This window comes from Stegostoma tigrinum, chromosome 2, assembly GCF_030684315.1.
Source record: "Stegostoma tigrinum isolate sSteTig4 chromosome 2, sSteTig4.hap1, whole genome shotgun sequence".
Classification (NCBI taxonomy): Eukaryota; Metazoa; Chordata; class Chondrichthyes; order Orectolobiformes; family Stegostomatidae; genus Stegostoma; species Stegostoma tigrinum.
In genome coordinates this window covers 57,665,983-57,689,859 of record NC_081355.1, presented here as the reverse complement: position 1 = coordinate 57,689,859, position 23,877 = coordinate 57,665,983, and the positions used below count along the sequence as shown (strand labels likewise).

At 38.1% G+C, this 23,877-nt stretch overlaps 4 protein-coding genes across 8 annotated transcripts in view; all 4 read left to right on the top strand.

Moving 5' to 3' along the window:
• Nucleotides 1–338: 338 nt before the first annotated feature.
• Nucleotides 339–23,877, top strand: part of LOC125448037 (homeobox protein Hox-A3) — a 43,961-nt gene continuing 20,422 nt past the window's right edge. The window contains exon 1 of one of the 3 annotated variants that reach the window (XM_059654150.1): nt 339–746. The gene's annotated coding sequence lies outside the window, so the exon portion shown is untranslated. Of the gene's footprint in view, nt 747–11,597; nt 11,713–23,877 lie in introns of those variants that run through there. The other 2 variants (XM_048523077.2, XM_059654122.1) reach the window with 2 other exon arrangements.
• On the top strand, nt 755–6,543 carry LOC125448130 (homeobox protein Hox-A6). Of its 2 annotated transcripts, XM_059654194.1 has the most exons (3): nt 755–1,789; nt 2,244–6,077; nt 6,278–6,543. In XM_059654194.1, exons 2-3 carry the CDS (start codon nt 5,648–5,650, stop codon nt 6,535–6,537), a joined length of 690 nt encoding a protein of 229 aa, XP_059510177.1. In that variant the 5' UTR covers nt 755–1,789; nt 2,244–5,647; the 3' UTR covers nt 6,538–6,543. The 2 variants fall into 2 exon arrangements, with proteins under 2 accessions (XP_059510177.1, XP_048379145.1); XM_048523188.2 differs by having other exon boundaries at nt 755–6,077.
• LOC125448104 (homeobox protein Hox-A5) lies at nt 8,560–10,549 on the top strand. The gene is made up of 2 exons (XM_048523147.2): nt 8,560–9,140; nt 9,615–10,549. Exons 1-2 carry the CDS (start codon nt 8,561–8,563, stop codon nt 9,863–9,865), a joined length of 831 nt encoding a protein of 276 aa, XP_048379104.1. The 5' UTR covers nt 8,560; the 3' UTR covers nt 9,866–10,549.
• Nucleotides 18,778–23,876, top strand: LOC125448113 (homeobox protein Hox-A4). 2 transcript variants are annotated; one of them, XM_048523168.2, is made up of 3 exons: nt 18,778–19,096; nt 21,132–21,977; nt 22,325–23,876. In XM_048523168.2, exons 2-3 carry the CDS (start codon nt 21,560–21,562, stop codon nt 22,648–22,650), a joined length of 744 nt encoding a protein of 247 aa, XP_048379125.1. In that variant the 5' UTR covers nt 18,778–19,096; nt 21,132–21,559; the 3' UTR covers nt 22,651–23,876. The 2 variants fall into 2 exon arrangements, with proteins under 2 accessions (XP_048379125.1, XP_048379115.1); XM_048523158.2 differs by lacking the exon at nt 18,778–19,096 and having other exon boundaries at nt 19,230–21,977.

Below are 23,877 nucleotides of genomic sequence, written 5' to 3'. Positions count from 1 at the left end.
AAACTAATGATTTCTGTGAAAAAAACCACGAATTACAAACGAGTGTTATGATCATAATACCGTAGCTTCAGAAATTAGAAAATTCTTTTTAAACCGCGGAAAAAATCTTTAATAATTTCACAATTTTAACTTGACTCTTTGTTAAAAATGGCGTCTAAGACCTGCCTCCTAATAGTCATGGGGAAATGTCATAAATCCGTTGTTGTTTTATGAAAATTTACAACTTTGCAATAGAACTTTACGAGTTGTTCGGTTTTTCCATTGGCCACTGAAAGTCATGTGGAGTGTAACCGTGAACATGAACTTTTTATAATTTCCCTTGCGACTATAGAACTGCATTCTTTTGCTTAGCGCGTGTTGGTTCGGATGTGAGAGCTTGCGGGCTTTCAGCAACGCATATTTTCTTCTTTTTACCCCCTCCGAGTGCAGTGATTATTCGCCTATGGAGTTTCAATGCATCCAAGCTTACAGCACAGATCCCGTGTCTGGCAGCTACGAATTTCTCCACGGAAGGTGGAGCATTGGATTAAAAAGCGCCGGCTCTGATCCGCAGGGCAGTTTCCTGCAGGTCGTCACCAAACGCCGCTGGCGGAATGCGGGAACCAGGGGCCCGGGATGGAGCTGAACGGACAGCTGTCAAACTAGACACGGGGACTGTAAACACTGACACTGGGGCTCAATAAATACGACAGCCGGTCTGTGCAGAGACCGGACTTGCCAGGCCAAGGGGTGGAATCAGCAGCAAGGTAAGGCCCATTCTCAGCGTTGTAGCTCTGCAAAACAAAAGCATTTCAAAAATGCCCTTTCAGCAAAGTTATTGTTAAAAACAACCTTTAAAGCTCTTTAATTTTGCCAAAGTTAAAGATCATCATGCTAAAATTGCCGACGACCTTTGAATTGTGATAACTCGAAACGTAGCGTTTATTGAGCATTCATTGAGCGTAATCTGGCCGTTTTAAGGGCAGTTTGTTATGCATTTGCAATTTTTTTTGGAGTTTATTTGTTTTGAAATGAGTGTGGATGATGTTTTTGACGTCTTACGTTCTGGTTGTTTCTGGCCAACAGCCGATCTGTTCGTTTCAAAGTGTTTTGCATTAGGGTCAATTTGACAAAAGTAACGCACGAGCATTGGTTCAGTTTTTAAATGTCATGTAGGGGGAATCTGGGAGTGAGGTTCGTTGTAATACAATCTATTGTAGATTCATTGCAGTTGAAAAATAAACTATTTATTCCATTTGAAAATAATTAATCTGTTACGGTGGCTGTTCTTCATTTAAATGATTTATTTCTGTTGAATTGCTGTTCTTGCTACGCATAGTTTTCGTTTAAGATGCAATAAATTTTAGTGTCTACTTTTGCTATTTTGTTCAAACATTTTCTGGTAGAAATCTAATGTATGCCTTAGTGTTTATTTGTGAAGCATCATCTCCAGTTATTTGTGGTTAATTTCAGTGGTGAAGGCGGCTCAAGAATGAGAAATGATCATAGATATTCTATTTCGGGTCTGAGCATGCAAATTTGCTGTCTGTTGTTTTTCTTACTTAACGCGGACGTTGTCTTTCTGACACTAAGGCACTTGGACCCGGCTGACTGAGGATGTGTGTGTTCGTGTGGATATTTATTAATGTTTGCTGTCCTCTTGGACTCGTTGCTGCCACCGTGTGTTTGGAGTGTGGTCAAACTTGTGGTGTTGCTGCGCAGCGTCTCACTTAGTCATGTGTTACTGATGAAGTAGTTGACTTGCATTCTTAAACTAACCGTTCAATGTGTCGCTTGGTGGACATGCCCAGTAATCAGCAGTTTGTTTGTATAATAGCACGCACTGAACTCGACTGAAATAGCACTTAAAGCGTTTTTGCATTAAATTATTTGTTGCGCTTTAGAAATGAGTGAAACTGTGGGCTTTGCTCTCGGAAATGCGAGACATCACGCGGTGTGTCACTTATACTATATTAGGCTTTGAGTGCAATACTTGTACTTATGAAATGCATTGCGCCAAATAGTTATTTGATCCGTAATGATCATTAATAAGTGTGCCATAATTATACTAAAGTTAACGGTCAAGGTATGCGTATTCATGGATCGAAATGGACAAATACACTTTGTTATTGATAAAGACTGGGAAGTAGTAAGCTTGCTCAATTTAAATCTACGGTGCCTCCTTAATTATATGGTTAAAGCGTGGTTACAACTCATATTTGTGATATTCGAGATTTTCTATGGAATTGTTTTCCTTGTGTAAGGAATATGAAATCGAATTTAACGAAGAATTTGAATGAACCCGATGACATAACAAGAAAGTGTTGTCAGTGAATGGTGAGTTTAATGAATAGGCCTGTTTAGTTGTGATAAAGCAATGCAGAGTTTTTTTTAATCTTTCAGAATGCAACTTCATTATTTATGTAAAAGATAGCAAAAAACTTTCGATCATTTAAACTCTCGAAGAACCACGGTTCTGGAACGGGTTACAGTTACATCAAAGTCTTTAGAACATTTATACTGCTTCCTTGCGATAATTATAGTTCAAATTGTGGCAACCTGTTAACGAGATGTGAGCGTAGCAAAAGAAATAATATCAGCGCCAGGTGGGTGGAAAGCTTGAAGCACGGCTGTGCAATTCACAATTTCAAAGATGGTATGTTATTTCCTTTCAGATGAATTGAGTAAGCGGATTAAATGCGTATTTAATATTTTTTAGAAATGTTTATACACATATGTTTTTTTAAAATCTTAGTCATGCTCACCAAGCCCAAACTAGGCCCCAATTCCACCTAGTAAACCAAGAGACATTCCGTCAGCAGTTGCTAATTAGGCTGTATCTGTTCTGGTCGCTGCAAGACCGGATAAGACTTGGGGAGAAATTTCTATTTTGTAAACGACATTCAAAATACTAGTCCACAAGTGGTGGATTTGAATATATTCCATCTTTCTTGTATTTTTTTTTAATTTGACGTTCTCTAGCTTCAACTCTCCTAACATTGAATACATTGAGTTTCGGATTCCATCGATTCAGAATCTATTATTTTATCTTATCATTCAGAAGGTTTGCTGTCTAGAAGGAAATAGAAATACGTCAACGGAAAGAATAAATCGCAGTGATAGTATTTTAGCTTTTCCCAGTCCATTTCGTAATTAGTTGTAACCTACCGTCGGAGGAAATTTAATCGGCGCTTTATTTTCTGAAACTGCAATGTTATTTTTAAAAGTATGAATTGCAAAATATAGAATTCAATTCTAGGTTAGTGATGAAAAAAGTTAAATTGTACGGTATTGCTTTCAACTCCAGAAGATACATAGTGTTCAAGTTATTATTTAATATATTCTATGGGCTCTTTAGTAGCAATTTTCACCACTCTGTGTGTTGATGGTCTCATTATATTGCCTTGTTTTCTCTAGTTTTCCTAACACGCGATGCAGCAGCAGTGGCTATTAGCTGTTCCACCTAATTGGAAAATAATAGCCGTGGTTTACGCATAGCTCTTTTGTTCATCTTTCAATATCACCTTTTACTGTTCAGCATTTAGTTCATTTGCACGACGCAACTTGTGTGAAGATGCTTCATGTTAAAGAATGCAGCAATTGTGGGAGCTTGCTAATCAAACCTTTACTTCTAAGACCTGGTTTGTGACAAATAATCGAAAATCAAAAATAAACACAAAGCAAATCCATTAACAGAAAAGATCAACGTTGATGAGAACTGTTCGAATTTATTAAAATTCAGTATACAATTGGAAGTAAACGCATAAATATAATACATGGTTAGAGGCTTTAGGGCAGAAACTGAGGAAAGCGGCAAGCGTCGGCCTTTCATTAAGAGGGGTCGAACTGGCTTAATCTTGCACATTTTCCTCCATAATTGCTCTGTATTTATACTCACACTTCGAACAGATATAGCTTTTGATTTCGACCAGCTTTTGGCTTTTTTTTAATAGCAAGTCTATAATTAGGAAAGAGAAACAGGTATAAGCTTGCAGGGCTGAAAATTAATCTACTTGTGGTATTTTAACTACTTGCATTAACTAATGGGGCATCCACACCAAAAAAAAACTGTTATCTGTCGAAAATGTAAAATCATCCAACTACTAAACGACCGCATTCACGAATTCTCCTTAATTTGTAATGATTGCCCACTAATTGCTAGGTTTCGAGTTCGGTGCAGTATGGGTGCAGTAACAGTATTTACTTGAGGGCTAAAATATCTTACTTGCCTAAAATATATCCACGTCCTCCTCATGTATGTCTATTATTTACAGTACCTCAGATATTTCAGTAAGAGATGTGACCACTGTTGACGGAAAGGAAACCTAACGAGATAATGAGATCTTTAGCAAGGAGCCTTTGGCTTCCGTCCTTTCATTGCGATCTGATGCCGCGGTCTGGGCGCAGCAAATGCTCTGTTATTCCAAAACACAAATGTCCCCATTGAGATGTTCAAAATGCCTAATTATTCGAAAGGAAACATTCCACTCTTTTATGGTCGATAAAACCTTAACAGTGTGCAATTATGGAAAATCGAAGTTGGGATTTGGGGAGTATTAGTGAATTTCAATCGTACGCAATTAAAACAACATTGTAATGGAAGTGAGCCATACGTAGGGTTATCAAGAATAAAATCGAGCTTCTCTATGTTTCGAGCTCGCTTGGCCGTTCAAATAAACCCGGCGAATGTTGGTTAAATGGAAGTGTTCCCTAGAAGTGTTGTGGTGTTTGTATATTAAATGCACATGTATATGCATGCATGCTTTAATGAAGAACGCTGGTGCAATAACAATTACTCCCACACACAATTACTGTGAAATCTTTTAGAGCTGAGAATCTGCGTTGCGGTCTACTGTTGGGATTTTCTTCGTAAGAACATCAAAATTAAATCTATAAATCATATCCCTGTATATGTACTCTTACCATTTTATTTTATTGCTGGTATGAATTTACTGAAGGCACAGTTCAGGGACACTCGATGTTGTGGGTCCCAGCACTTATAGACGCTATTGTTCTTTGTTTAAAATGGGCAAAGAAAAATATTGTGGAGGGACTGTGGTTTGATGTTTCCCAAATAGTGTAAATAAACTAGCAAAAGCAATTGTGCGCCTGTAATAAAACATATCCAAATTGAAAAATATGCTAATAGAAAATCTAAATTATTTCAACTATTATTTACCCATCTAACTTACTCTGTGCATCTACCTACAAGACACATCTACAAAACTAGTGATTTGTTGATTTACTTCTTATTACCCTTCCTTCTCGAACATCTATCTCCTAATTATTGTTGATCCATCAATTGTGTGAATGCATATTACAGTCATGATTCCACGAATGAATATATCTAAATTACGATTACATAGCTATATCTTGTAACCTGATAGTGTTCTCTTTTGGTCACTAATATTCCATTAAAATCACCTCTGTTATAGTTCAGAACAGATTTGGTTGTTTGTAACTTTGCTAGCTCGGTCGCCGGATCTCCAGGGAATTTTTTGAACCAGAGTCGTTTTCTATTGGCCAGAGACTGATCAGCTGGTTATATTTGCTGCTGTCGCTTTGGCGCTCGGCCATCCTGAAACAAACCACCTCGATGACTACTAATAGCTAAACCACATTGTGTACTAATACATAACAAATCATATTACTACAGACTGTGGAGCAAATGAGTTCGTATTTTGTGAACCCTACTTTCCCTGTTTCACTGCCCAGTGGCCAGGACTCCTTCCTCGGACAGATCCCACTCTATACAACGGGGTATGATGCTCTAAGGCACTTTCCAGCTTCCTATGGGGCAGCGACGCTCCAGGATAAGAGTTACTCGTCACCTTGTTATTACCAACAATCTAACTCAGTAATAGCTTGCAATCGGGCATCGTATGAATATGGAGCTTCTTGTTTCTATCCTGAAAAGGATCTAACCAGTGTTTCGCCATCCGGAAGTGGAAAGCACAGAGCCCAGGATGATTTCTTTTCCTCAGACCAACAGTACAAAACAGATTGTGCACAAAACAAAATTTTAAATGAAGAAGGAAACGACCGGAAGTACAGTACTCCAATTTACCCTTGGATGCAACGAATGAATTCAAGTTCTAGTGAGTACTTACAGTAGAAAATTACATGTTAAAACTTGACAGTACGAGCCAACTTTACGTAAAGAGTGCATGCATATGTTAATTGTTACGTTAAATGCCGCACACTTTCTAGAGTCGGAAGATTGAGCAATAGCATGGCTTTGGTAATGTTAGTTGTTTGTTTTATTTTCATTCGCGTTTTTTTTGCTTCCACCATGCAGGTTCTGTCTTTGGGCCACATGGGCGCCGAGGGCGACAAACCTATACCCGATACCAAACTCTTGAGCTGGAGAAAGAATTTCACTTTAACAGATATTTAACCAGACGCCGCCGGATAGAGATTGCCAACGCACTCTGCCTCACAGAACGTCAGATCAAGATCTGGTTTCAGAATAGGAGAATGAAGTGGAAAAAGGAAAACAAACTTCTAAACACAACAGAATCCAATAGCGAAGATGCAGAGGATAAAACAGGGGAGTAAGAGCGCGAAACCCCAAGAAGTTAGTCTGGGCCTTTCTGTTTGGTAGTGAGTTCTTATTTGCTCATTCTGCTAAACAGTACAGAAAAAAATTCGTATTTCTGTTCGTTTTCGTTGCCCCTCTCTGTCTGAGCTTGTGTCAATGTATCAGTGCTAGAGGAAGTGTTGAAAACACTCTGCATTCCACAGCACACTATAATTATACGGCATTTAGGATTAATTGTTTTATAAGTGCGAAGTGTGTGTCTCTGCTTCTCTAGTCGTTACTATGTGATGATTTACTCCTCAAACAGTATTCTAGTTGTTTCAATGGGTAGGTTTAAATATAATTTGACAGCCTTCAAATAATGAACGTAGTAGATATGGCCATTTGCAAATGATAAATATGATATTGTATATGTCAATAGTTTACTGCAAGATTTCATATTGCTTTTGTTTTTTTGTCAAATGAAGAGGACACAGTGTTTAGGTAGCTTGTGCCATGTTTTCTCTACCAAGAGAAGCAAATATATTTGCTTGTGACTTGACAGCCATGGGATAAATAAATTCTGCCTGGCGACGCTATTGCTCTAAATTGAAATTTCGCAAGTGAAATTTTCTTAAATCTATATTAAATATATACAGTAATATATATATAAATAAACTATCCGATTTCTAAAAGTTTAGCCTTCAATTAAAGCTGCCGAAAAGTTTTTTGTATTAAATAAGCTGTGAAAGGAAACTTAGCACTGTGAAATTGATCGGTAGATGTCCTTGTTTCAGAGAGAAAAAGATAGACAGTATACGTGGTAGGAATGACTATTTAGCTTCTAAGGCCACTAAATACGGCAATGTTCACTGAACGCAGAACTAAAGATGCAGCTGAATCCGCTGGTAAATTATGAAATATTCTTCATGTTTATTGCAGCGAAGCTAGACACAGCATCGGACACAGAGCTCTTGTTTTGATTAGATGGATTGTTATTTGTTAAGTGGACCCTCTTTTGTTGGATCTTGCATAGCATTTCATCGTATCGAACCAACACTAAACTGTGTGTAAAGAAATTGTTTCCATGTAAATTTAGGCTCAATATTATGTTTATTTTACAATTAAAATGGAATTCTGGTTTAACATGTACAGTGTACGAAAGTAAACTGGAACGATTTAAATTCATCTTCAATATACGTGACCTGATTTTTAAGAACACAAAGGTTGGTCCAATAGTTTAGCTTCGTGATGGCTTCAAATTTCCGCCTAAACGCGAATAAATGCTCAATACTATGAACTACACGGACTAAAGAGAAATTTGAGAAGAGTAGCACATGAAAAAATGGCATTTTGATGTGTAAGACGCCGTTTTTCCCTGAGCAAATCTGCGATGACATCAAAGACGTATAAAGACGGTAAAAACATTATAACTACAATTAAATCTATTCTTTATAAAAACATCAAACCAAATCAGTGACAAGACACCCTCAAGTCCTCTTTGTAACACTGTCAGCGGCAGCATATTTTTAAAATGTCTCTGCGTGGGGATTGAACAAATGCACCATTGTCTGGCGTGAATCTTTTCTTTTTTGAAAGATGCCTCTCCACGTTGTTTCATGTGATTTGTTCTACGAAATGTAACGGTTACGTTTGAAATTTGTGGGTAGCCTTAATTCGACCCGAGGCCGATTACCCCGTTTATCCGAACCACAGGATTCATAGTCTCCAGAGGGTGGCGCGCAAGGACAACCCAAAGCTACTGCGGGGAGCCGGCGGCGCGCCCCTGTGCGCGCGCCCCACGCTCTTCCTTACACGCAACCTTCCAGTTTGGAGCCACAGTGCATGGATTTAACTCTAGAGGTCATCAGTGAGAATTTACGACTGGACAACAAAAGCACGTGATTCCAAGTCGTACCCCATATTTGGGCGCCTACGTAGGAGGGAACGAAGTACATGTCCCAGTCATTTCCATAATTCATCATAAATTGTGCAGGGTGCTAGACGCACAAGCGACCAAGAGCCACAAATCAAGTAAAAATAAATAAATAAAAAAATCAAATGAGCTCTTACTTTGTAAACTCATTCTGCGGTCGCTATCCAAATGGCCCGGACTACCAGTTACATAATTATGGAGATCATAGCTCGGTGAGCGAGCAATACAGGGATTCTGCAACGATGCATTCCAGCAGGTACGGCTACGGCTACAATGGGATGGATCTCAGCATTAGCCGTCCAGCATCTAACCACTTTAATGCCAGTGAACGATCTCGAAGCTACTCTGCAGCAGCAACAACAGCAGCAGCAGGACCAGAAGCAGGAGCAGACACCAGGTACAACCAACCTGCCACATCCACTCAGTCTCCTTCACCTGACCCTCTGCCCTGTTCCGCCGTGGTCAGTCCGCCTGCTAGCGAAAACCACCACGGAATCAAAAACTCCATAGCAAGCCCAACTACCTCCTCAAATTCCAGCAACAGCAGCAGCAGTCACATCAGTAGAGATGGGGTTGGCACATCGCCTGGTACTGAGGATGACACCCCGGCAAGCAGCGACCCTCCAAGTTCACAGAACGGGCAAAGCACAGCACAACAACAGCCTCAAATTTACCCCTGGATGCGAAAACTGCACATAAGTCACGGTAAAATCCCTTCTCTCTTATCTTTCCATTGGTGGAGTCTTGAATTACTCTGAATGTTGAAAATCAAAATATTAAACGTGCACGCTAATGTTTCTAGATATCTCTGGAAGGGTCATCTTATCAAAGTTGCAAATATATTGGAACTATGTGGGTGGTGGCGTTTTTATTAGTAAGGTGTCTAGCTTTCTATCCGTAATGTAAGAATAAATAAGAATTGTTGGAGAGGAAAAGGTGTGGTTTATTATGGGACAGCTTTCTCCAAGTGGGCACTTTCACATCTAGTTACTGTTAAGTTTCTGAAGTAATTTTGGTATTAAGGTACAGCAAGAGCGCAAGGGTTAGCATAGAAATGCCTGGGCTAGATTTCAGCCTTCTGCCTCTTTTCTGTGTTTTATACTGTATTTCATATTCGACAATGTATTGTTAGCACTAAACAAAGGATTCTTTTTTTTGTGTGTGTTGTGTGGGTTGCAGACAGTATGGGAGGACCAGAAGGTAAAAGAGCCAGGACGGCTTACACCCGATATCAGACCCTGGAGCTGGAGAAAGAATTTCATTTCAATAGATACCTGACCCGGAGACGACGGATAGAAATTGCACATGCTCTTTGCCTCACAGAGAGACAGATTAAGATCTGGTTTCAAAACAGAAGGATGAAATGGAAAAAAGATAACAAGTTAAAAAGCATGAGCATGGCCGCTGCAGGAGGCGGATATCGTCCATGATCAATAGAAGTACTGGGCAGTATAAGCTGACCAATTAGCATAATGTCAATACAGTACTGACTTCCAAAACTTCTCTCCCGTGTTACTTCTATGAAGAAAACCATTTCCACGTTGCCCTATCCCAATCTTTGAATCGTTAGTCTGTTTTCTGGTCGTACTGTTGCTTGTACAAGTAATCTGCTTACAGTATATTGTCTAGGAGTAACAACAATGTTGTAGGAGTAGGGTAGCTTTGTGAATTATAGTTGTTTAACTTATTTATATTAATACAAGCGGTGTTACTTGAAGTAACTGTATAAAATCGTCCAGTTAAAATGTAATAATGTGTTGCACTCTGCAAAAAAGTGTATGTAAGTGTTAGTGTTGCTAAATGTCAAAATAGCTCCAAGCTTGCAATATGTATTTAATTTCAGGACATCGTCCTCTGTAATTGATATCGTAGTGTTAAATCACCGAGATGCTACCTATTCTGTGTTATTAGTGACCAGTGAATTTTGTGAAGGATATTGCGACTCTGAACTGTATGTCTATGCTGTGCCTTTGTATGACTTTGCACGAACTCCAATAAGTGGCTCTTAGCGCAGCGTCAGTGTATGTTTTTGTGACAAAGGATAAATATATAGCCTAAAAGACTGGCAGTTTAAGAAATTCGTGATGAGCTTTTGTATTTGTTTTTAAAACTGACTGGAAGTTAAAATAAAGTTTCTATAGTAACTTTCCTGGACTTTGGCTCCCAGATAAGTTTTTTTTTCTGCTGTGTCTGTTGCCCAGTGATGTAAACAGTTTCGAATAATTCCGTTGATTATAGTTTCAGTTCAAAACTCTCACTAAAAAGTGAGCTTCTCCCAATCTGTACAACTTTGCACAAGTCATCCAGAGGGAAAACCCGTACAGCTGGGGTTTACAACAAGCAATCAAGTTGCGTAAACTTATAAAGTCGGGCAATCAACAAGCAGATTTTCTACATCTTTGATTACTGCAAATTTCAGAGTTTTGCAAGTAATAGCCAATACAGTACCTAAACGTGGTACCATATGGTAATTTAGTATTTTTACGCAATTCAAATTAAACAGGTTCTCTTGCAGCATTGTTCCATGCGCACTGTCTGCGCAAATCAGCACTATTTGCTGAACCACACATTTCCCGCTAACATCCAATTTCTTTGTTGTTGTTATTGTTGCTGATCGTGCATTTACACGCACCATCTTTATAGACATGACTTTTCGGAAACTCTATAGTTTTGGTCTGAGGAAAAAGGGAGTCTTGAAGCAAATCACCCACTTTGTTCCGCAGGTAGGCGTTAGTCACGTTCTCTCAAGCACTCGACCAAAGCGTAGCGTAAACCTTTCCCAACAGGTATTTTTCACTTTATACAGTTAACTTTACTTACCGCTTGAAGGCAGGACAGAAAATTCGCCTCTTAGTTCCTGACAGCAAGGGGGATCAGCACTTTTACGCTTTCTGGTTACTGAGTGTTTGTCCTTTAAAGTTATAATCAATAAACTTTTATACACCTCAGTTCCGGCTATATGACATTTGGGTGCCAAATGAATAGGGTTTTGTCTATGAATTAGATCGTAAAATCATCCATAGCACAGACTGATAGCCTCACTGGCTATAAAAAATCACGTGGTGTCATTAAAGTAAGTTTTATGGTTTTGGGGAGTTGACAACCAACAGTATATTCTACATAACATATAATCTCACTGACGCTGGACTTCATTTGGTTCCTTTGCAGATTGTGTGTGCAGACAGGCCACTTAAATGGCTAATTTTCATGTTCAGAGGACTATCCACAGCTCCACAACTCCAATGCACAGGAAAGTTGTGTTTTCTTGCAAGAGAAGGTAAATTTTTGTTGAAATATTAACGATAATTACATTTCACGAGGAGTGTTGGCCCAGTAGAATGGACTTAAGCTGCACCCAGGGTGCACTGAGGCAGAAACATGTATGGGCAAGGTGTTGATTGTATTCCTTGTGCTAGTGTAGAACTCCTCTTTGGCAAAAATATATGAATGAGCAAGATTAAAAAGAAGTAACTTTTTGAATACTAAATGTTCGAATTTTAAAGTATTTTATGTGTTAGAAGATTTTACAGCATATTCAAGTAATGTTAATTAAATGTCCTGGCAGTGTTCAACATCTTAATACGTTTTTGTTATTCTTCTACTTGGTTTACTTTCTCCTGCATCCCTGTGCTGTCATTATTCAGTTGTATTTTCTTGAGGGTAATGTTATGCTCCTGCCTCCAGTTGGTACTGTTGAGAGTTATGTATTTTCAGATTATTTGTCACACATTTTGGGAAATTGTACACCACTGATATCTTCAAGCATATTGTGAAAACATTGCAATTAGTTCTTACTTTCAACGTTACAGCAGAACTTCTGTCGTCGCAATAGGCCTGCCTTAGATATTATGCAATACGTTACATGCAGTATTTCACGCATTCAAAAGTCTTGTCCTTATTTTCCGTTTAAACGCTAATGGGGACAGACAACCCTCTCTTGAATGATGAAAGTACACGTGTTGTAAATAAATGTTAATACAGAAGAACATAAAAATCCTCATCCGAATAGCCTAGAATGAGGTACAGATAAAAAGGAAAGCCTTTGAAATACAGCCAGCGGAAGAGTTACTGCAACTTTAAATCTGACTGTTGTAACACCAACATTGCTTTTGGTCAATTGCAGGTTTCCCACAGTTGTGGCTGACGAACCATAAACTTTATGACCAGCTTTTCATTCTTTGAAGCTTCCGCTAGTCTAATGTGTTTTTGGCGACATACGAGTATAATTTTCTGCATCAAGACGTGGTGCTTTGAATCAAAAGTACAACATTTAATAAATTTGGAAGATGCTCCTTAGTTTCTTTAGTTATTCAATATTTTCTGTGAAGACAACCCCAAACTATAACACAAGAGATTGCAGATGGCAGGCGGCCATACGTTTACAAGGGATAATACGGTAGAAAGCAATTACCCTGCAGAATTTCTACTCAAAACATTCCACTACAATTAGGTCTGTTTTACGATGTGCAATAAAGATTCAACAGTAAATAAAGGAAATCAGCACCAATATTGCTATAGTAGTTCCGGATCGGCCATGCCAATCGCGTCAATAGGTTGCAATTTCCTTCGTATTAGTTTACATTTAAATATGACAGTTTAATTTATCATCTATGAGAACACTTAAATCCATTTCATAATTAGGCAAAAAATTTTTTTAGCTTCACTTAGCGCTACACTGGCACTTTCAGTTCCAATTTATATTCCAGTTATAAAATTTGCAATTGAATTACTTGTAGTTGTCTCCCCAACCATTAGTAATAATCCATTATTTCGTTTCAGTTTGCGCAAAGGTCAGTGTTATTGGTACATTTGTTAGCGCGCTGAAATCTCGAAAACTTTTCAGTTTAAAAACCGAAACTCCATAACAGGCTTGGGAGGGGAGAAGATAGGTTATGGTGGGGGCTGGTGTTGGAGCAGAGCTGACGGGCTGCTAGAGTGGGGGGAGAAATGCAAGGTGTAATAAAACAAACTAAACATGTAACTGTTTATTTAAACTTAGTAACAATATCCTTAGGCGGAAAGAAAGTAACCCTCACGTATCGTTGTGGAGTTCCTTTCGTGAAATCCCAACCTTTCTTTAATCGTGAAGGCAGTGATGTATTCCTCAAGAGTAGTGAGTTTTCTTGTTTCTAAATTTAGTAAACAAATAGTAAGTAAGTTTTGTGTTTGTGTGTCTCGTGGGGGAATAACACTTTGTGAAGAGAAATGTGTGAAATTGTCTTTCAGGAGACATCTTTCTATGTTTAGGGCTGCCACCGTACGTGTGTGTGAACTGATACAATTTTAGGAAAGAGCGGGTGCCTTGTGGGAGTATTTTACAAATTGTCTCCATGCAACCTTTTCACTGAAGGGAAATGTGATCTGCAGCTTAAAACTCATTTGTTCCATTGGTCAAATATAGATTATCAACAAATTCTTCACTTTCTGTCACCATGGAGTGTTTAATCTGTAATCAGCAATTCAGTTTTCCCTCGTAAGTCTTCTATACAATAAATAAATCTGATTGGCCAGTCTAAATCTAAATCCAAGGTCTTTGCTCTTTCTGAAATTAAGCTATTGGCAAAGTTTTGGTTGAGGCACTTAATCCGGAGCTATCAGATATCGTGTCTTTAACGCTGCAGCTCATTAATCTGCGTTTCTTGAGAAAAAATAAAAACAGTTATTGCACGGATTGCCAACAATTCTCTGAAGCGTAGCACGGGAAAGATACAAGTGCAAAACAAATAACAAGTTGCGGGTAGTAAAACAGAGAGGTGGTCGCCATAAAATCTGGAATGTGACGTGCTTACGTTTCGTCTCTGCTAAGGGCACCGAAAGGACAGCACATTTTTCAATAGCAACGTATGCTAGTTTGTCTTTTGGACACAATAGAATTTTGCCTAAGCTTTGCAAATGAGCTTCTCGAAGAAATCCAAAGCTGGACCTACTGTTAGCTTAATGCAGTTTCCCAGTTGTAAATCTGTGCAGCTGCATATTGTGTGAGATTGTGATGAATCTTTATGTACCTCCTTTCAGCGGATTGAGGGGATCCGCAGCATTGTGATTTTCTATTTGGAAGCAAAGTAACAGATAATTGTTTTGGCCTTCATTAGCGCAGTAAAATAAATTGAAAGATAAAACACTAATTTTTCTTCATTTGTGTATGAAAAAGGTATTTCATTATCAGGGAAATAATTAGCAATATGTGCATAGCAATATCGTCATGCACGTAATAATCTAGCATCTCCTTTCCATGTTACGTAATGATCAGGGTGAATATCGCTTTTACAGACGGGGTTTCTGTTTCAATGATAATTGCTATATCGGATTTTAACGATCTGGTTAGTTATCATTGAACTTTTTTAAATGGAATCCTCCGCCTTCTAAACAATACTATGAAGGCGTTTGATTAAAAAAAACAGAATTGAATATGCTTATATAGGTTCGGGGATTGTATTGTATTTACACTTTATTTCTTGCTCTCGTTTTGCATGATGTGTTTTGGTACTCATCATTTACGAAGTTAACTGATCCTGAGCAGGCAAACAATGTGAGGAAGCAAATTGACACTAGATAGTCTGCGGTGAACTTCTCAGCATCGGAGATTCAGGTGGAGAACTACCTTGTAGAAATTGAGGTCTATTTAACTCTTCCGTAAATGGCTTCATTAATAACTGATCCATTTACCTGAATGCAAGATATTGAATCATAGAGCTGAAGGATTGTGTGTTATCATTGCATCATAGTAAACTTGGCATGGAGAGAAAAACACACGAACCCACTTTTTAAAAAATTTCATTATCTCAAACAATTTGTTTCCGAAGAAAAGTAATCACCAGCAATCCACTTCTCTAAAGAAAGTATTATTATGTAATAGTAATAAAGCCAACATAAATTGTAAAAATGTCTTCACATTGGTTCGGATTGTAGTTCTCTTGAAAAAGTGATGGGAAAATTTAAGTTAATCTTTTGAGGAATGTGCACATTGAATCAATACGCAAGAGGATTTTTAAACTAAATTTTTGATGTTTTATTTGTTATTTCCTCTGATAATTGCAGTTGCAATATCAGCTGTGTCACATTGCGTTTTTTTTTAAAGGATGTGACATTAATACAGCAATAAAACAAATTATGAACGCAACCTCGCCACTTTTTGCATTCAATATAAAACTTAAATCGTGGATATTTGAATTGTTCCATTAAGGGTTTTCGTTGCTAAAATCGAGGAGGGTATGCGTTCAGGAAAGAGAAAGGGGGAGAGATTTACCAGAAATTACATCTGCACACTCTGCGACTCACCAGCAGAGCTCGCTTTAGACCAAGTTCACAGTCATTTTATATGAGCAACGACTGGAAGCTCACACTTCCATTGTTCTATTAGTGCAACAGAAAAGGATGGATATACTAAAATAAACCCAAAAACTTAATGTTTTTTGTGTTATCTATAATTACATTAGCTGGCCGATACGGTAAAAACTTACCCATTTTGACACATCCAACTAAATAAAAGAGCCCTTGAATAAACAGCTTGCCGACAGTTGAGGTTCATGCGATTTTTGAGATTAAAGAAAGGTTTCACTTATGGGGAGGAAGCAATTGTGGTGGGGGTGAAGGAGCATGTTGGGCGGGGGGGGGGGGGGCGATGGGGGTGGTGGTGATGGGGACAGTGTGTTCAGGATTCCCCGAACTGAAATTAGCAGTACATCATGAAAACAGTGAACGAAAGGGGATATTATTTCAGTCCTCAGCAGTGCTTTGAGAAAAGGGCTCCCTGTACCGTGGTTGGTAGGGCGGTACAACTGTAGGTCAAAAAGTTGAGGGTCAAAAGTTTACGTTTTGCACGACTTGTAATCATCTGCTCAGACAGAGTTTGATGTCAATGTTATAGCGCGATCTTGACTATCAGCACAAAAGATAAAATAGCTTTGAGTTACTCGTGTATCATGCTATGGACTCCAGGTGAACCCGAGCGACTGAACGACCTCAATTACTGACGAAAGGAAAGAAAAAAATACTCTTTTCATGATCGAGACATGTTGTATTTCATCTTGAAAAATCGACCACGGTAATTTTTCTATCTGTTGTGTATATGCAGCAGGTAAACTTTCAACGACTGTACGAAAAATTAAGATACTCATCCTCACAAAAATAGAAATCGAATTATTTTAGTTAGGTTCGCCGTTTCCTCGCTTTCTTTGGTTAGAGATTACAATACAGCAGTCTTCCGCATGTCGGAGTTCATCATACAGCAGAGTACACGGTCTGACTGGCAGACAAGATCGGCATTATTTAGATTGAAGTTGGAGATATTTCTCCTCAATCTGAATCAGTTTTGAAAATGTGAATCCACTGGCATTAATTTAAAATTAGGGGACATCTCAAAAGCAAATTTGTTTAAATCCCGTTTAAATAATCTAATTGGAAATATGTAGAGCTGTTATGGTATTCCTCTCAGTTCGGTCTAAATACCACAAGAATACTCCGAGACTCACGGGAACAGAGAGATTAGATTCGAAAATTTCTTGCTAAAAATTCAGGAATAACACTAATTGAGGTCCTCCTCTTGTTTTTTTGTGAGAAAGCATCCGATTGCGCCTTTGTCTCTTTTTCTCTGAATCTTAAAATGTACCCCCACAACAATATAAAATTCCGTCAACGCAGTCATGATGATACCTTCATTCCTAATCTAAATAGTTTGTTACTATTTAAAATTAACCATGTCTCCTGATGTTTGAAATAAACAGTTACAACCCATTCAGTATGGATTACGAGATTTTAGTGAAAAGGAAAGACCAGGATTTGTTCGTGGCACTAAATGCTTCAGAGATTATTGCAATCCGGATGTAACAGTTGATACCAAACCTAACCATTTCTTTGCATACTTTCCATTTAGTTGAAGATAAAATTAAAATACACTTAACGATGCTACAATAACGTGTAAAATCAAGTGGATTCACAAAGTTTGAATGTTATACTACTTTCTTTTGTCTATACTAGACAAATTGGGAGTAACACGATACAAATCTCTTATAAAGCTATTCCGTAGTACAGCAGCCTTGTTCTTGCGCTGCAGAACTGGAGAATGTGAGCCTTTGAAAATGTAAATGTTAGCACACAGGTAATGGAAAACTAAATAAAATATTTGCGGAGAAAAACAGAAGTGATATGTACTACTACCTTTTAAATTATATATCATATACTAAAAGTTAACAAAAGGAAGATTCTTCAACATTTGAGGCTGCCTCTAGTACATTAATCAGTACAGGAAGAAGCCATCTTTATTCGGACTCCATGAAATGCTTTTCTAAACAACATGCTTTCCACTTGAAATTTGCAATATTGCTTTAAAATAGACCCATGCCTGTATACGCAGAAAGGATTAGAGAATGCCTGATGGAAAATGAACCAACAGATAGAAAGATCATTGATTTAAATGAAAGTGATATACTATATTTGAAGCCTCAGACTTAAAAAGTAAGAGGAAAAAACGCATCAGCTTTGTACGATCTGACTTCTTTTTCTCCCGAGAAAACTAAGAAATCTACTCCAAACGAATAATTTCGTTTTATTAATTTGACACTTGTCACTATGTTAGTTTGCAAGAAATTAAAATGTATTCCTAAACGGCAAACAATAGTTTAGGATGGTTAGATTGATGATTTGCTTTTAAAAAAAAGTTGTCTGTCTTAAAGCAAGAAGTTACATATTCAAAATCCCTTCCCCCTTAAATCTTTTTTTTAGGATTCGATTTTAAAAATAAGTAGCAGTCTATTTAAGTTTGGTACCTAGAACGCGTGGATGGAGGCACCAATGAGAAGAATTTGAAATGAACTGCAGATGTAGTGGTAAAACAAGGCAGTCTTTTGTGTTACTCTTTTGCAAGTTAAATTAATTTGCAAATTCCAGAAGAAACTTGTCTAATCACAGAAGCCGTTAACTATTTCTCGATATGTTCCCACGTCAATTGCTTTCGGGACTCGTCAAGCCAAACATTACAAATCTATTGATTTTTGCTAGAAATCGGGAGCATTTATTTACAAACATTTAAGGGCGATTATCGAGTGGGCTTTTGAAGCACTCTCATTTTGCCTAGCAGCCCCCTCCACAAAGGTAATGACCTGGGCAAAACACCCTAGTATTTGAAAGAGCACTATAGGCCTTTTAGAAATGGCTAAGTCCAAGGCCGAGGTGAAATTCAGGTCACCGCGTCTAACAAATATGAAAATGTCGCCTCACGAATGGCACGCCTTGTTACTTAACAAAGACTGTCAATGTATAAGATTAATAAGAAATAAAATGCACACGGTGTCACTTTTCGGTCACTTCCAAACTTAGCTTAGCGTATCCCTTACGAAATCTCATTTCATTGAATAAAATCTTTTGTTTTGTTTCCCGTGTTGAAGTCCAATAAACGCACAGTTGTGCAGCTCTGTGGGATGTGGTGCAAGTCTGCTCGAAGATGTATCTTCGAAATGTGCCATTTTATTTGTTTTATTTTGTTTGTGAGTTGGACACCGGCTGTTTTAACCATATGCCTCAGATAGAGTGGGAAAGCAATCACATTTTCATCATGGTACAATCTATCTCAGCCGTGTTGATGGATTCAGTCGGTAAATGAAGAAATTATGACACTCCTTATCATCTAAGCTACTGGCTTGCTGTTCGGAGGAGAATTTAAACTGGTAAAGTCTAATTTCTGATTTATTAAACCGCCAAACAAATCTTCACTCCATGCTTCATAACTTGGCTATTTTTTTAAATGTAAAACCGATTTCCGAATTTCGACACTTTCTGAAGTATAAATTTTGTATAAGCTCTTAAATATACACGTTTTGGAAATGTACGATGCGTTCGCATTGCTTTTCGCTTTAAAATGGCTGTAAATCGACTCTAGTCGTAAAAATGTCAAATGTACACGGGCGAAGTAACACTTGGGGGTCCTGGCTCCATCGTTGTTTATTATGAAAAAAAGGACTACAGAGACGAATGAACAACATTCGCTGGTCTCAAGTAAAGCCTTATGTTTATGATAAAAGAACCTTAATTTTCCCTTCTTTTCGAAACACGTTTCAATACATACATTGGTCCAGATAATTATTCATCAGCGTTATTTACAGCCAAGTTACGTGGTTAGAAGAAAACGTGGTCAGAAGAAAAAACCATTGCCTGTCAAAGAGAAGAAAACAGCAAATTTTAGAAATTTAAATTTTATGAGGTTTTTTTCGCAAAAATAAAGTTTTTAGCATAATCAGTCGGATTCGTCTGCATATAAAACTTACGTAACAATTTAAACTGTATTATGTAAGTGTAAACAGTGACACAAGATGGTCTTGGAGAATAAGATAAAACATTAAGACTAATCCCATGTAGATTTTCCTGCAAAGCCCTTTCGTATAGCGAGTAGTGGACATGAACATCTGTTAATTGCACTGGAAGTCAATTAATTTTGTGCTGGATGCTCAGTTGAAAGTATTCGAGTGGACGATTATACTCAGCAGCAAAACTGGTTAGGTTATTATGTGTACCTACAACGATGTATTGTAATGGCTGGGGATGGTTCATTATAACTAATTGTTAGATTCTGTGTCCGGATGCAGAATATCTTCTAAACATTGTAACAGGGTGTTAAGATGCATTCTTGATTGGCAAGAACTCATGTTGTGAATCGATTACTTTTCGGGTATGAAGGCATAATGCTTATGGCTACTTTTTGAAAAAAAGTAACGTGCAGTGCACCTAAATCGTCATTTTGCTACTTGGTCAATTTGATACCGCGTACCGTTGAGTTGGATCTTAATTCTATCTTAAAAATGTTATAAAACTTTATTCACTTTAACAAATCTGGCAAGCTAATTAGTTACATTTTTAACGACAGGTTAGTTATGCTTCTTGGTAAATTGAATGAGCGTTTGAAGGCTTTATCAATTCTTGTTGGGAGTTTTAGTGCTTTTAAAGCGGGTTTCAGTTAATCATATAACATGCTGTACTAGAAACAGACTAAATGTGTGAGTATAACAGCAGCACCTGAAATCTAACTGATGTATTTAACATTTATTTATACAGAGGGATTAAAAGGTACAGTCTTGCTATCAAATTCAAATGCACAATAGAAAGCAGAGGTTGCTAGAATTCTTAGAATAGAGTTTGCATTCAAATAAATCGTATTACCGAATAGTTGTGATTTCTGTATTTTTCAAAGATGATGCGATTAATTTCTGCTTAATTTGGTGTCTTAGCTATCACAATGTTCGTTATTTTATGCAAATCAATTTTAAAGCGTCTGAAAAACTAACAGGAGAATATTTCATTAAATAAGCCGTTTTACAATCGAACAATTATGATAGTGTATTTTAATTAAGATTTATTAGGCTAAGAATCTCAACTGATTACATAACGTTCATGCAATATATACATCTGCAGTAAAGGGAGAAAATCCTCTACTGCCGCCTTAGTAATTTATCACTTCGGCATATACTTTGAGTTCATACTAGCCTCTGCAGAAAGATATTCGCTTTTATCGAACACTTTAAAATATTCGTGTTTCATTGAAATAAACCAAATATTTTCAAAAATTCTTGCAAGCGATGAACCTTAGAATGCCTTTGACATCATCCTTGCACTAAAAAGAACAAGCTTGTGCAATGAACTCTGGTAATTATTGTCTCAACTGTCTTCGTTTATCCCCGAGAATGTACTGAAACATGTTGTTTGGTGCAGAAGCCTTCTTCGAAAAGAGTAAACTATTCCAGACAGTAGCGGATCTCTATTGAACACCGTCTTCTAATGGTTTCTGCGTCAACATGTATTTGCAAAATTTGCATTCGATAAAACATCGTAACACCATAATCTATTTTGGATGATTTTAAACTGAGCGTTTTCCTGGTTTTTCCAATTTCCCCCTTTTTATGCGACAAAATCATTTCAGGGGAAAACGAGATTTTGAATGATAATATGGATTTTTTGACTGGACTCCATGCATTCATCATTGGTGTATTTCCTTATCCGGGACCCACGAGCACTCATCCTATTGGCTGTTTGCATCACATGAACAGCTAACTTTATACACTTGACAGCAAGTAGGAGGGTTTTATGGAACAGAAAAACGACAACGCGAGAAAAATTAGTATTTTGCACTTCAGAAATTAATGACCATGAGTTCGTTTTTGATAAACTCCAACTACGTTGAGCCAAAATTTCCACCTTGTGAGGAATATTCTCAAAATAACTACATACCAAGCCAATCTCCTGAATACTACGAGCGGCCGCGGGACCCTGGATTCCATCATGAGGCACTATACCCACAATCAAACTACCCAGAGCCGACCTACAGCTTCAACAATGTCCAAGGCACTGGCAACCAAGACATGTCGCAAAGGGGTCATGTGCAGTCGCAGGCTAGCCTCCAAAATCACATACCGAGACAGAATCAGCTTTGTGAAGTGGTCCCAGTAGCCACACCAGCTTTGTGTAGCCAGAATGCGAAAAATCCCAGTGCCCAGAAAGGTACTCTCAGCAAAGAGCCCATAGTTTACCCGTGGATGAAGAAAATTCACGTTACAACCGGTAAGTAATAAAGCTAACTGAAACAATTAAAATTCAATTGAAGTCGGATGTGCGGAACCCTTTCTGTAACTAGCCCTTTCATGAGATTTACGATCACCTAACAGTTAGGTCGGTAATTACAGCGCCCATAAATTTCATTGCCCTGGATCTTGCTCCTGGCCATGTGCCTTTGATGCTTTTCTAACCTAAATGCCCAGAGCCATTTTATTGCAGTAGATTGTACGCCTTTGTCAGAACACTTTAGAAAAAGTCTTGTCTTTTAGGACCTTCATTCATGTGCACCTAATCCCATTTTCAGTTCGTGACTGTGTCTGTATTTATGTTTGGATACTTTTTGTTTTGTTCAGTGAACCCAAGTTACACTGGAGGAGAGCCCAAACGGTCTCGAACTGCTTACACGAGACAACAAGTATTAGAGCTGGAGAAGGAGTTCCATTTTAACCGTTACCTAACCAGGCGTCGACGCATTGAGATTGCACACACACTTTGCCTGTCTGAACGCCAGGTGAAGATCTGGTTTCAGAACAGAAGAATGAAATGGAAGAAAGATCACAAACTGCCTAACACTAAGATGCGTTCTGCTAGCTCATCATCTTCTACAAGCCAGCAAACACAAGTATCCTCCCAGGGCCCACAGCCAGATGGTTCAACACCAAATTCATCAAGTCTATAGCTGCTTCGTCTCTCCAACCCTTTTCCCACAATATAGTTTGGACCAAAATGTGTTTGCCACATTACTGACTTGAATGAGGTGGGATTTCTTGCAGCGAAGTTTTTTTCCAGGGTAGGTGCTGTTAACCCCAAAAGGGACAAACATTACTGTTCTATTAACTCACTCCCTGCAGACTTTCAGAGTGTTTTCTGTTTGCTAGGATACATTCGGCACCCTTCATTACCTCCACATGAACCGAGATAACGTTCTATCAAAGTGGCTTCTTCCCTGATAATTCAAAGCAAAAGGAGAAAAAAGGACAGTGAATAATAGATATTGTAAGGAACTGTAAGCGTCATAATCACAACTAGTGTAGTCTGTTGGAATATTTGTGAGAATTTAAGAATAAGTCTGTTTTAGAAAATGAGAAAGGCAGCAATATATGTGTATGTGGAACATGGTTTTAGAGCAAATAAACTGTCCAGATGCTACATATATAGGAAATAAATTATGTCGCCAGCGCTATTTAAGGTGTCTTATTTTAAACCTGTATTCTCTATATAGTCGTGTTACTGATTTCAGTATAACGAATGTGCAAGGATCTTATACAGAGATTTCAAATGAGTGGTTGTATATTTAACAATTTTGGTACAGTCCAAACTGTGACGAAATCATACAAATCATTGGTAAGATTTGATTATTTTTTGTGGATATTTCAGTGTGCTATGTGCAGTGCCAAATGTTGCTAAAACGAAAGACAAAAATTGCAGTGTAAAATGAAGCCACAGGCTTTAAATAAAATGTTAATTCGTGGACCAGCTCAGTTTTTATGTGTACAAATTACTTCCAGTCAGGATTTTGCGAACGCTCAGCGAATTGTTTTCTCGAATCCGTAACGGGGCTATGCGTTTAACTGATTTGCTTTCAGTACATTGTTGTTCACATTCCTATTTTCAAAATAAAACCTTCTAACTCCTCCTCCAAGGTCCCTCAACAACCTTTCCCGCTGCCCCCACTCCCTCCCCCTTCACATACACAAGCAGCAAAATATTTCATGTGGTTCTGTAGAATAAGTGGGCGAAAGAGGATAAATTACTGCATGGATCTACAATTCGTCTTTCTACAGCCTTTCCACATCAAGTTCTACGTCACCCAGTCGTAAATAATGCAGTAAAATGTGAGGCTATCAAATAATAACTCATCGATAAGGTGGCAAACCCAGCTTTGTTATAGCCATAGATTGTACAT